The sequence below is a fragment of the Ipomoea triloba genome, chromosome 2 (genome assembly GCF_003576645.1).
Source record: "Ipomoea triloba cultivar NCNSP0323 chromosome 2, ASM357664v1".
Lineage (NCBI taxonomy): Eukaryota > Viridiplantae > Streptophyta > Magnoliopsida > Solanales > Convolvulaceae > Ipomoea > Ipomoea triloba.
The window spans coordinates 20599523-20613891 of record NC_044917.1 but is presented as its reverse complement, the minus strand read 5'-3'; the positions used below and the strand labels follow the sequence as shown (position 1 = coordinate 20613891).

The 14369-nt window shown below is 33.5% G+C and overlaps 1 protein-coding gene across 3 annotated transcripts; it reads left to right on the top strand.

The window, feature by feature from the left end:
* The first annotated feature begins 9924 nt into the window (after window positions 1-9924).
* Window positions 9925-14240, top strand: LOC116010350 (probable inactive receptor kinase At1g48480). Of its 3 annotated transcripts, none has more exons than XM_031249717.1 (3): window positions 9925-11000; window positions 12701-13083; window positions 13545-14240. In XM_031249717.1, the coding sequence occupies exons 1-3, from the start codon at window positions 10030-10032 to the stop codon at window positions 14147-14149; spliced, it is 1959 nt and encodes a 652-aa protein (XP_031105577.1). In that variant the 5' UTR covers window positions 9925-10029; the 3' UTR covers window positions 14150-14240. The 3 variants fall into 3 exon arrangements, with proteins under 3 accessions (XP_031105577.1, XP_031105578.1, XP_031105576.1); XM_031249718.1 differs by having other exon boundaries at window positions 9925-11073; window positions 12774-13083; XM_031249716.1 differs by lacking the exons at window positions 12701-13083; window positions 13545-14240 and adding an exon at window positions 11845-12540 and having other exon boundaries at window positions 9926-11383.
* Window positions 14241-14369: the final 129 nt, after the last annotated feature.

Genomic DNA, 14369 nt, shown 5'->3' with positions numbered 1-14369 from the left:
CTAATCTCACGATCTTACCTAAACAAGTGATCTCATTGAANCAACATTTTTAATTTCTTTAGCAATTGAAGGATAAGCAGCGAACCGATCAACGCTAATACAAACTGAACCAGAAGATTATGGCACTATCGAACGGGATCAAAGCGTCGCGGATCAGAATCGGCTACCATGGCTGAGGTTTGCCTCGACCACGGGGGTGGCTGAGGACCTCCTCGGCCATGGCAGAGGCCGAGGCGCCGCCTCAAGTGCCATGGCCGAGACACACCTCCACCTATTTTATTATTATTATTTTTTTGTTTTTTGTTTTGTTTTTTTTTTTTTTTTTTTGTGTGCGCGCGCTCGTAGCTTACTTTGGCTAGCCGTAAGCTCGGTCAAAAGTTGGCTCTTTCGTAGGGTAGTGAGCGAGGTCAGGCCCCGTACCATCCCTTAGGGATAGCGTTTTTGTAACTCAGTCGTGAGCTTGATTCTGAAAACGCCCTTCCATCGGGTAGCTAGCGAGATCAAATCCTGTGCTGGCTAAGGCGCGACCTCTTCCATTGTGGCTGAAAAACAAGAGAAATGTATCAAGAGATTAAATATTATTTTTAAATTAGAGATTTATTAAGCACTTGCGAATAATAAATGAAGCTATTTGATACTTCTGCCAAACAAGAAATGTATCATGTTTAAGTGCGCATATATACTAAAGTTTCTTAAGCATGGTAATTCTTAAGGTATTTAAGTTGTCCCTTAATTATATTTTAATTTATTTAGTCATTATTCTCTTTCCTTTCATTAGGTTATTATTTTGACTTTTTTAATCGCATGTTAAAATACATATTTTTTGGATCATAAGGATCACCTATTTGGAATGATAACAGAAATGTCATCATCCATAGTAATCGGTAAAAATACACATATATATGTGTTTTCATAGTATACCATATAATACAATGTATTTATATAAAAATAAGCGAAAAAAAATATGTGACACCATTATATATATATATATATATATATATAGTTAGGATCATATGAGATTACTTGTTTAGGTAGATCGTGAGATCAGATCTTATGCATCCATGTAATAATTTAATTGTCTAGATTGATTTAAGATTCTAAGTTGAAGTGTATGCGAACGGTGATAAAATGTGTGCAAACGATGATTAAATGTGTGCAAACATCAATTAAATGTGTGCGAACGGAGTAGGTGTGTCAAACAATCTAGACCATTAAAATTTTTTAAATTGATGTACAAGATTTGATCTCAAATTATTTTAATGGTCTATATTGATTAAGATTCCAAGTTTAAGTGTGTCCGAACGGTGATTAAATGTGTGCAAACGGAGTGTGTGTATCAATCAATCTAGACCATTAAAAAAATATTCTATGGATGCATAAGATCTAATCTCACGATCTTACCTAAACAAGTGATCTCATTGAAACCCTACCATATATTATATATATATATATATATATATATATATATATATATTTATATATATATATATATATATATATATATATATATTTATTTATTTATATATTAGTGTTTTACACTTTTACTCCTGTGATGTACGAAAAAAAATATTAAAATGTACAATATAATAACATAGTTGGACTTTCATATATTAGTCAAGTACGGAGTATCTATTTTCATAGTATACAAATTTAAAATTAAAATTTTGTATGTTTAATATAATCTCTAATCATATACATATTTATATAAATTTATAGTGAAATTTACATAATTAAATTGATTTATTCCTAATTGTATTTCATATATATCATAATTCTATCAATATGAATAATAACTAAGAAAAATATACTTAGAAATAAAAAAATATAAATTATAAATTTTGTATTATTAAATTTAAACTTTAATCGAACGCAATTTTCTTATATGATTGTATAATACATTGTACATACAAATAATATTTATTAATATGTATATATGCAAATTCTGTAATATAATTTTCATAAATATAATTTATTTTGATATATTTATAATTAAAAAATTACATTTAGAAATTATAAAAATTAACATTTGAGTTTTGTATGATTAATATAGTGCATAACTGTATACATACATACATATACATATATGTGTATATACATACATGTATGTATGTATGTATACGTGCACGCTCGCGCGCGCGCGCGCTCTCACACACACACACACACACACACATATATATATATATATAAACATAATAAGTTTCAATTCAGGTTATATTACTAGTTTATGTTTGTTTTTCTGTTAATTTCTTTTGTATCTTAAGCTATAAAAATTATAATACATAATTTTTTGGACAAAAATATTCACACCGTTATAACTTCTATTATCTTTTTACATTATTATTACCATGTACACGCATAAACAATATTTTTTCTTACATTCTTCAAGGGTAAGTTTGTGCTCATTTTGATTTTAATTAAATGTTACCATAATTATATTTAGTAATTTATCATTTCTATAATTCTTACTTCAACAATATTAATATGAATTCTACAATTATAAATAAATAAATAAAAACACACTATTATGTAAATATAACTAAGATTTTAACATTAAGTATTAATATTGTGCATATATTTTTGTGCATCGCACATATAAAATACTAGTACATACATATATACATACATACATACATACAAATATATATATATATATATATATATATATATATATATATATATATATATATATATTAGGAGGGGTTTGGGTGAGATAAAAGCTGCAAGTGATAAGTGAGATCGAATCTTAGCCTTAGATCAAAAAAAAATATTTCGCCACAAACAAACAAACAATATTCAACTCAAATTAGTAATTAGTGATCAAGATTAATTAATCTTTTTAAAAAAGTTCGTCATCTATAATTATAAAAAAAAAAAAAAAAAAAAAAAAAAGAGGCTCAGGAGGCACAACAATGTGCACTATATGGCATAAAAATGTGCACTGGAAGAAGGAACAATGTGCTCTGGTAAAAGAAACAATATGCACCGGAAGAAGGAACAATGTGCACAATATGGCATAACAATATGCATTGTATGGCATAACAATGTGCACTAAAAGAAGGAACAATGTGCAATATATGACATAAAAATGTGCACTGGAAAAAGGAAAATGTGCACTGGAAGGCAAAACAAAAATTAACTTACTTACACAAAATTATAATAATGCCACCGCGTTTTTTTTTAAATCTCCAATTTGGACCCTTGATCTGGACTCAACCTACGGATATAATTTCATCCTATTTCTCACCTAAGACAATTGTTTCACATGATCCTTTATCTATATATATTTGTGTGTGTGTGTGTGTATTTAAAAAAATTATAAATATTTATGAACACACATTTTGTTAATTTTATAATTTCATTTCCCTAATTATATTTTTATTTTATTAATTATAATAAAGGGAATTGCATTTACAAATTAAAGAATTTAATTTTTAAATTTATATGAATTAATGTAGTCCCTAATTATATTACGTATTTAGACAGATTTTTAAATATTTTTAAAATTTTAATTAAGAGTATGAGTTTAGACAAATTTTAAAATAATTTTTTTAATGAGTAACCACTGTAGTAATTAATGTGTATAATTATTCCAGTAATCACAATTCTATATAAAAAAAAGTATATATATTTTTATATTGTAATATAATGTATGTCTACATAAATGAATAAAATGAAAACATTGATGATAATTTTGTTATTATATAGATATTGATAAATATCATATAATTTTTTTCCTTGCATGAAAACACATTCTTATTTTAAAATTTAAAATTTTGCATTGATATATGAGTTTTGCTTCAGAATCTACTTTGGTGATATTCTGCACTTTTGTTTGTTATCATAAATAGTAAATAGATGTCCAGAAAACATATGGTTTTGTTTCTAAATATTTTCCAATCTTAACGGGGCGTTTGGTTGGAGGGAAGGAATTATGTGGAAAAAAATATTGTAATTCAATGGGAAAAAAATAATGTGGGAATAAAGTAGGCGTTTAAATTTCAGTGTTTGGTTTGCAGGAATAAAATTATTGGGAATTCAATTTCAATGTTTGGTATACATGGGAATTGAAAGAGAATAAGTAGTATAAAGTCCAAAATCTCCATTGTTGTTGTTGCTATTATTGTTGTTGTTGTTGTTGTTGTTATTATCATTATTATTATTATTATTATTATTATTATTATTATTTTATTATTATTATTATTATTACTAGTATTTTCACCCGTACGATGCACGAAATGGATTTGTTATAATATATTAAGAATATTTGGATCGATATATAATTATATAAATTATAACATCAAATATTATATAGTGCAATTGAAGATATGTTTTGGATCGATTATGTTTTCTGATGCTACACTTGTTTGAATTCCAGCAAATAATTGCTTAATTAATAGCTAATGTGTAGATGTACGCATGCGGTGCTGGAACTTTAGAGATTTTATATATCATTGTTTATGATTTTTATAAATTAGGCAAATATGCTCGTTCTCTAGTAACTCAGTTATAGTATTCAATTGCTATTCTAATTTATGTGTATGGAAGATATATTTTTGTATAGATATATTACAATTTTGCCATCTTGAAAAAAAACATAATATCACTGGTTGTATTGCACATTATTGAAAACCTCTTTGTAAACAACATTGGTAGTAGCAACACAATCTTGTCCATCCCCATCTAGAACTAATTAACACTTTCAGGCTATTAGGATGGATGACTCGGGAGAAAGTCATGTACAATTGACCTTGATTAAAAACTGGTTTTTTTCAGCAATAACACAACGTAAGTTAGTATTCAGCTCTAGCTTTTGTTGATAGTCCTGGCATATGCAAGCACCAATGGGAATTATTTGTGCTGGAACTTGAAGGGCAATCTCGTATCAGAAAGAGTGAGAGACATTCGAGGCATTAGAACTTTGGTTCCTTCATGTGTCTCATTAGCTATTCTTGCTTCAACAATGTGATCTGTTAATCTTGTGATGATTAGTCGCGTACTGTTATAAAGACCAAAAGGTGCACCGACCTTTAATTAATGTCAATGAATGATTAAGAAAATCATACAATCTCAAACTATTTAAGAATTTATGAGTGTGTACTTCCAATAGATTTTCATCGTCTAGTTCTGCCTTACACAAAGAGCTACAACTTAAATATGTTCGTCCTTTACAATATTCATATCACATATGTACTGATTTATTTGATCGACACCATCTAAAGTCGGTGAGCAGATCACTGACCTTCCAGCTGCGACTCAGCAAGCGTGCCGTATCTTTGAAATTTTAAAAAGTCACTTTTAATGTAATCAAAGCATTGAGTCATAACAATATTGACACTGAAATTTTAATTTTATAATCTACATGTATATATTCTGTGATTTTTTCCAATGTAAAACATATTGATTTTACCAATCACTAAATTTCAAAATGTTTCAGATTCTCAGGTATATATAAGTAAAACTCACATCTAAATCCTAATTTGTTTGTCAATGTTTCATACATATAAAGCAAGTCTCTGACTATTGTGAGAAGTTAGTAACCTTGAGTCTAACATACAACATAGAGCATTGTGTGATAGTGGTAGTAACTTTGAGGTAAGACCATTCAAGCATATAAGCATGTTTCGAGCTTGTGTCTATGCTCTCAAAATTCAAATCATCATAATGGCATCAGACAATAAACAAAAATATATCAGACTATATGAATCATATATCTAAATTGTTAATCCAAACTTCACTCCAGATTACCAAATGGAGTGTATGGCTTTTTGGAATGATGCCAATCCAAACTATTGAAATACGATGTCCATAACCGTTGACTGGCAGACTACTCATACTTCATATTTCATCAAAGTATCCGTTTCTTATGATATTATGATTTATAACATATAATAATCGACAAATAAATATAGTATGAGTCTTCCTTGCATGCAACAAATATCACAAAAATTCAGTGTTCTAAAATAAATGTATAAATGCAATATGTAGATAATTTGCATTGCATTATATATCATTAATTTAATTACTTGTCGGTTAATTATTGCAAGATCTTAAGGTACACTTATATTTTGATATTTAGTAAGTATAACTATATTAGAGAAAAATTCACCTAGGAGTAATGGGATAATCAGTTGAGTGATTGTTGGTTGACCGTAGAGCGTTGATATTCACTGGACAAATAACTGTTGGAAAAATAGCATAAAATGGTATTTTAGTGGCTATATTGTGGTACAAATATATGTGGGGTCCACTTTCGTTTGGGTCGGGTCAAAGTGGATTCAGGTTCTTAGTAGTTAGATGAAAAGTTTGATATATTGTATGCTCAAAAAGGATACCGGGTGAATAAGAAATTGGTTCTCAAATTTGACCCATTTGAGTTAGAAAAATGGAGAGACAAAGCTTTCAAGTAGCTTTTGTCCCACATTGGTTTGGAAAGTGGGTTTGCACAACTACTTATACAAGAGTCTTTCTAAGGCTTATTGAATTGTATAGCATAAAGACTTTCTCTTGCGCAGGGGAGGAGGGGTGCAAACCAAATCCCAAAATGAACTTGAAAAGGCTTGACTCGTGCGTCGACACCTGCAGGAACGAATAAGGTTGAGTTATGCCAAATTTTCGTAACATCAACCATTGGGCATTATTTTTATTACCATATTTTTCAACATTACGCAAATCTTAATAGTATAGGAGTGTTTTGGGCAGTAAGTTAAAGTTGAGGATATTGTTTTTATTAATAGTATAGATTGCATTGTAGGGAAATATATGTACTGTATTATTACGATTAGTAATTTTAATCTAAAATTGTATTACGAATAGGAACGTAGGGAAGAATATATTTAATTAGGAATTGCATTACCATATTCTAATGTACAATTGTATTACGAATAGAAATTGTATTACCTTATTTTACAATATTACACAAACCTTAATAGTATATGAGTGTTTTGGGCGGGAGGTTAAAGTTGATGATATTGTTTTTATTATTATTATTATTATTATTATTATTATTATTAATCATCTTATATGACAAGTATCTCTTGGACCCATTTGCATATTCAAACACCCAAAAAATATGCACCCTATGTCCCATTTTATCTGTTCTACTTAATATTTATTGGTCAACCCAACTCTTTCTTTGTTTATTTTCTTTAGTATTTATTACTCATTTTTAAATTTGATTATTTGTATTTAATAGTACTTTAAGTGTAGTTTATAAATATATAAATTTTGTATACTAATACTAAACTTAATATTATGAAAAATTGAATTAAAAATAACTTCAGTCAAACCTCGTTAACCGAACCAGATACATAAAATGGGACGGAGGGAGTAACATATTAAATACTTGAGAGTTTTGAGAAAACATACTTGATTAAGGTTGTCTAGAATGATTATTGCTTAGGAACGACATTCTCTGTTGGTAGTAGTTGAAGAATAATACACGCTATCATCTAGAAGGAAAGGTCAGACATTAATTTTATGCTAAAAAATAGAGGGATAATTTTGTCTTAGGACTTTCTCTTTTTTTTTCCCCCCCTAAAATTCACGGAATTAAAATCCCGGGGGGGGNGGCATGGGATTCTAATTCCATGAAAATGAAGAAATTGCAATTTCGTGGAATTGCAATTTCTTCCAACCAAACTAACAGCATGTTTGGTTCACGGAATAAATTTTAAGGGAATAGGAATAGTATTTCTTAGGTAATGGAATAGGTAAGGAATAGAATAAGAATTGTATTCTATTGTTTGGTTCGCCGAAGGAATAGACTTTAGGAATATAATTTCAATGTTTGGTTAGTTTAAGGAATAAAAATTGAATGTGTTTAAAAGACATAAATACCCCTATATAAAAAATGTATTATTATTATTATTACTTACATTATATATATATATATATATATATATATATATATATATATATATATATATAAAATACAAAATGGTATTTGCAATATTATTATACTATAAAAGCTATTCCCAAATACTTGGGAATAGCTAATACTAGGGGGGTCCCCTAGGAATGGCAATTCCCCTTGCAAAGGGAATAACTCATTCTTGGGACTGCTATTCCTAGGAATAGAATGACGAACCAAACAGTGGAATAGGTATATTCCCGGGAATGGAACCATTCTTGACCTATTCCACGAACCAAACACGCTGTAAGGAATTTAGTTGCCTTTGAAATTACGTGGAAATTAAGTGGAATAGAATTCAAATTCCCTCCAGCCAAACTCCTTGTAAAGGTAGCACAATAAAAAATCACTCTAGATCATCATTTAAATAATAGGTTCATGTTTTGTAAGTTTATAATAGGCTTTGTGTTTCAGCGTTTGCATATCCATGATATGTTTTTGACTAATTCATTGAAAGTTTATTTCTTTTAATTTTATTATCTCTATTTTTTGAGTAATACTGACTCTATTAGGATCTCACGACCTTCCATTTGGGAGAGTCTACTCGACCACTTTACCACAAGATCATTGACTTAGTTTTATTATCTCTTATTCTTCTTTATTTAATTGAAATTTTTTAAATGACACACATATTAATATTTATTTTTTTAATTTGTAAAAATAAATGTACCTATTCATTGCAAAAATCAAATCCATCCTGTAACTTCTCTTCCATCAAACCAATATCATAAGAATATTATAATTTTTATGTATCTATATAATATTATTTTTATATACCTAATCCGAAATATAATTTGCCGTTGGATTTGATATTTTCTAAAAACTCTTCCCACCTAATATTTCCTCCATTTACCACCCATCCATCCCCAACCTCCCGCCGTTCCTCTCCGAAAAATCAAGAAACATTAAAGGTGCACGACCCATCTACATTATTTATGACAAGGTGGTCAATAATTTATGTATAATTTAACTTTTGATTTTTTTTTTTGAAAACAATTTAACTTTTGATTTCTTTCTTCTAATAAAGGTTGAATCCCCAATCTCAAAATTTTCAGTAAGTCAACTGAACATAGAAACTGTTGCTTACTGCTCGGTGAGACTTGATTTTTTATCTTTCTTCTTAAACTTTATTTCTGTGACAAACTGAGCTGCCCATACAGACTACTTCTGAATTCTTAAATTCATTAATGAGGTATTTGGTGTATTCTTTTCTTGTCTTCTTAAGAGTAAGAAGATTGAGACTCAAAAATATGACTTCTTTACTCCTCATTTCACTGCCAATTTATGTTTTTTTTTAACACAAATTTTGTCACTCAATTGTGGTTATATGTCGATTTACAAGATTTGAGTAAAATTATTTACTATTTAGATTTATGAAATATTAAATTTAGTATTAATATCTTTCTCAAAAAAAAAATTTAGTATTAATATATAAAATTTATACATTTAAAAACTACATCAAAATATCAAATGTACTAATAAATGAAAAAAAATCAATTCAACCAATGAATACTAAACATGACAAATAAAATGGTATAGAGGAGTTGAATCTTTTTATATTTGCTTGTTAAGTTGATCTTTATTAAAAATAGTAATGTCATATTTTCTTCATAATTTCATATTCTAATTTTCACGTTATTATGTGACAATATTCAGTTAATTTCATTTATATTTGATTAGTAAATAGATTCATTTTTAGCACATGTGAAATGAGCAATTCATTGAAGTTAATAAAAAAAAATATTTTTAAGTGAGAAAGTGAACTAATTTTTCAACCTCAAAACTAAAATTTTTAGGTGACAAGAGGAACTTGTAATTACCATAAAAAAGTGTGTACTATGTAATCTCAATTCATATATAATGGATTCAACTCAAGGAAAATTATGTTTTACACTTTTACTCATTCATATACCATTTGGGGACACCTAAGGACGAAAGTTGTCTTATTATTAGAAAACGCGGTGGAGTTGATTGAGAATATTGTGTATGATTTTGGTTATTTGCCCAAAACAACAAAATTGGCGAAGTTTGAGGTGGTGGATTGATATTTGATAGCCCCAAAAGTTTGTGGAATTATTAAAGTTTTTTCTTGAAAACAGTATGAAAGGGAAGGAGGGCAAATGAGAGAAAGAAGAAAACAAAAAATGATGGAGTCTCTCTCTCTCTCTGTCTCTGACTTGAAGCTGCTTCTGCTCTTCTTCTTCTTCTTCTTCTTCTCTCTTACCGCCTCAGATCTATCCTCCGACCGCGCTGCCTTGTTGGGGTTCCGCTCCGCCGTGGGTGGACGTACATTCTTATGGAACAGCAGCGACGCCACGCCCTGCAACTGGCCCGGAGTTACATGCGAGAATGAGCGAGTCACCGTACTCCGCCTCCCGGGTTCGTCTCTCTCAGGCTCCATACCGCCTTACACTCTCTCTAACCTCACGCGCCTCCGCACTCTCAGCCTCCGTCTCAACCGCCTTTCCGGTCAGCTGCCGTCTGACCTCTCCCAATGTGTAGAGCTCCGGAACCTTTACCTCCAGGGAAACCGTTTCTCCGGTGCCATCCCCGCTTCCTTGTTCGACCTTCACTCCCTGGTCCGCCTGAATCTCGCTAGCAACAACATTTCCGGCCAACTCCCACCGCGGTTCAACAATTTGACCCGTTTACGGACGCTTTTTCTAGAAAACAACCAGTTTTCAGGCTCCATACCGGAGCTAAACCTCCCGAATCTCATACAGTTGAATGTTTCTTTCAACAACTTAAATGGGTCTATTCCGAAGAGTCTGGAAGCAATGCCGGAGGATTCTTTTTCCGGGAATTCACTTTGTGGGAAGCCTCTTGGTGTTTGTCCCGGTGGTGATGCTACCCCGCCGGTAGCACCCGCCCTTGCTACCGGCGGAATCGAAATAGGAAGCGCGAATAAGAAGAAACTCTCGGGCGGAGCGATTGCAGGGATTGTAATTGGATCTGTGGTGGGACTGCTACTGCTGTTGCTAATCCTGTTTGTGGTATGCAGAAAGAGGAGCGGGAACAAAGCCCGTTCTGTGGATGTTACAACAATAAAGCAACAAGAAATGGGCGAGAAAGAAAGCGAAAATGGCGGGGGGTCAGTGGCAGCTGCGGCGGCTGCGGCGATGACAGCGAATGGGAAGGGAGAAGAGAGCAGCGGTAAGAAGCTGGTGTTCCTGGGAAACACTAGCACAGTGTTTGATTTGGAGGATCTTTTGAGAGCTTCTGCAGAGGTTTTGGGGAAGGGGACGTTTGGAACAGCTTACAAGGCAGTTCTTGAGATGGGGACTATTGTGGCTGTCAAGAGATTGAAGGATGTAAGCATAGCAGAGGCTGAATTTAGAGAAAAAATAGAGCTGCTTGTTGGGGGGATGAATCATCAGTATCTTCTGCCTCTAAGGGCATACTATTATAGCAGGGAAGAAAAGCTTCTTGTCTATGATTATATGCCTATGGGAAGCTTGTCTGCATTGCTTCATGGTAACCACCAATATTCTTCTTCTACTATACTTATTATGGATGGAACTCTCATTCTTCATTCCTATTTTACTTACTCACTTCATAAATTTGCTTCTATGTTTCAAGAAAAGACCTAAACTTTATTTTTAACAAAATTTTCTTTCTGCCAATATTGAATTTGCCAACAACTCAACTTTTTGCTACAACTTGTATGCTGCTAGCTAGGCTATAGTAATATCTTTTTTCACTCTACGGATAAGAGTGTGATATGCTGCTTAGCTTATAGTGTTAGTGTTAGGGCCAAGAACTTGGGTGTTCTTTGTCTTCAGTCTGTCTCTTTTCTTGGTGTTGTGTGTTTTCGTGCTTTGATAGTTTTGTAGTTTTGTGTTTGGCATTAGCTACTGCAGTTTAGAGTTTACTTCTCTTTAATTCTTCAATATATATGTAGCTATTAAATTAAGCTTTCAACTGCTGTGGCATAGGTAAGGGTGCTGGTAGGACACCATTGAACTGGGATTTGAGGTCAGGCATTGCCCTTGCTGCTGCTCGAGGCATTGAATACTTGCATTCTCAAGGCCACGCCGTCTGTCATGGGAATATCAAATCATCCAATATTCTCCTAACCAAATCGTATGAAGCAAGAGTCTCGGATTTTGGCATAGCCAATGTTGTTGGACCCTCGTCCTCTCCCACCCGAGTTGCTGGCTATCGAGCACCAGAAGTGACTGAACCCCGCAGGGTCTCACAGAAGGCTGATGTCTACAGCTTTGGGGTATTGCTGCTAGAGCTTCTTACTGGGAAAGCACCCACGCATGCCCTCTTGAACGAAGAAGGGGTCGACCTGCCACGATGGGTTCAGTCAGTGGTTCGCGAGGAGTGGACTTCTGAAGTCTTTGATCTTGAACTCCTCCGCCACCAGAATGTTGAGGAAGAAATGGTGGAACTCTTGCAACTCGCCATCGATTGTGCAGCTCAATACCCTGACAACCGACCCTCAATGACCAAGGTTGCAAACAGGATTGAAGAGCTGCGTCATTCAAGCTTGCGAAACCAGCAACCCTCTGAACTTGTCCCTGAAACTGAGTAAGGGAGCATTCACTCTATGTTTGAGACATTGAACCAAAGGAAATTGACACAACCAAATTTGCTCATGCTACACAAGTTACTATTCTTGGGCATTATTATCTTTTATAATTAACAGCTGATGCTCCCACCCCTCAACCCCCATTTATTGTGATTCTCCATTGTAGCACTAGCATCTTAGTTTCCATTTTATTTCTTCTTTTTTTTTTTCTTTTTTTTTTTTTTNGGCGAGAAAGAAAGCGAAAATGGCGGGGGGTCAGTGGCAGCTGCGGCGGCTGCGGCGATGACAGCGAATGGGAAGGGAGAAGAGAGCAGCGGTAAGAAGCTGGTGTTCCTGGGAAACACTAGCACAGTGTTTGATTTGGAGGATCTTTTGAGAGCTTCTGCAGAGGTTTTGGGGAAGGGGACGTTTGGAACAGCTTACAAGGCAGTTCTTGAGATGGGGACTATTGTGGCTGTCAAGAGATTGAAGGATGTAAGCATAGCAGAGGCTGAATTTAGAGAAAAAATAGAGCTGCTTGTTGGGGGGATGAATCATCAGTATCTTCTGCCTCTAAGGGCATACTATTATAGCAGGGAAGAAAAGCTTCTTGTCTATGATTATATGCCTATGGGAAGCTTGTCTGCATTGCTTCATGGTAACCACCAATATTCTTCTTCTACTATACTTATTATGGATGGAACTCTCATTCTTCATTCCTATTTTACTTACTCACTTCATAAATTTGCTTCTATGTTTCAAGAAAAGACCTAAACTTTATTTTTAACAAAATTTTCTTTCTGCCAATATTGAATTTGCCAACAACTCAACTTTTTGCTACAACTTGTATGCTGCTAGCTAGGCTATAGTAATATCTTTTTTCACTCTACGGATAAGAGTGTGATATGCTGCTTAGCTTATAGTGTTAGTGTTAGGGCCAAGAACTTGGGTGTTCTTTGTCTTCAGTCTGTCTCTTTTCTTGGTGTTGTGTGTTTTCGTGCTTTGATAGTTTTGTAGTTTTGTGTTTGGCATTAGCTACTGCAGTTTAGAGTTTACTTCTCTTTAATTCTTCAATATATATGTAGCTATTAAATTAAGCTTTCAACTGCTGTGGCATAGGTAAGGGTGCTGGTAGGACACCATTGAACTGGGATTTGAGGTCAGGCATTGCCCTTGCTGCTGCTCGAGGCATTGAATACTTGCATTCTCAAGGCCACGCCGTCTGTCATGGGAATATCAAATCATCCAATATTCTCCTAACCAAATCGTATGAAGCAAGAGTCTCGGATTTTGGCATAGCCAATGTTGTTGGACCCTCGTCCTCTCCCACCCGAGTTGCTGGCTATCGAGCACCAGAAGTGACTGAACCCCGCAGGGTCTCACAGAAGGCTGATGTCTACAGCTTTGGGGTATTGCTGCTAGAGCTTCTTACTGGGAAAGCACCCACGCATGCCCTCTTGAACGAAGAAGGGGTCGACCTGCCACGATGGGTTCAGTCAGTGGTTCGCGAGGAGTGGACTTCTGAAGTCTTTGATCTTGAACTCCTCCGCCACCAGAATGTTGAGGAAGAAATGGTGGAACTCTTGCAACTCGCCATCGATTGTGCAGCTCAATACCCTGACAACCGACCCTCAATGACCAAGGTTGCAAACAGGATTGAAGAGCTGCGTCATTCAAGCTTGCGAAACCAGCAACCCTCTGAACTTGTCCCTGAAACTGAGTAAGGGAGCATTCACTCTATGTTTGAGACATTGAACCAAAGGAAATTGACACAACCAAATTTGCTCATGCTACACAAGTTACTATTCTTGGGCATTATTATCTTTTATAATTAACAGCTGATGCTCCCACCCCTCAACCCCCATTTATTGTGATTCTCCATTGTAGCACTAGCATCTTAGTTTCCATTTTATTTCTTCTTTTTTTTTTTCTTTTTTTTTTTTT

Coding starts and splice junctions, on each gene's coding strand:
- LOC116010350 (XM_031249717.1), top strand. CDS start 10,030: ATGAGAGAAAGAAGAAAACAAAAAATGATGGAGTCTCTCTCTCTCTCT. Junction 11,001..12,700: donor GAAAGCGAAAATGGCGGGGG/GTCAGTGGCAGC, acceptor AAATGGCGGGGG/GTCAGTGGCAGCTGCGGCGG. Junction 13,084..13,544: donor CTTGTCTGCATTGCTTCATG/GTAACCACCAAT, acceptor GCTGTGGCATAG/GTAAGGGTGCTGGTAGGACA.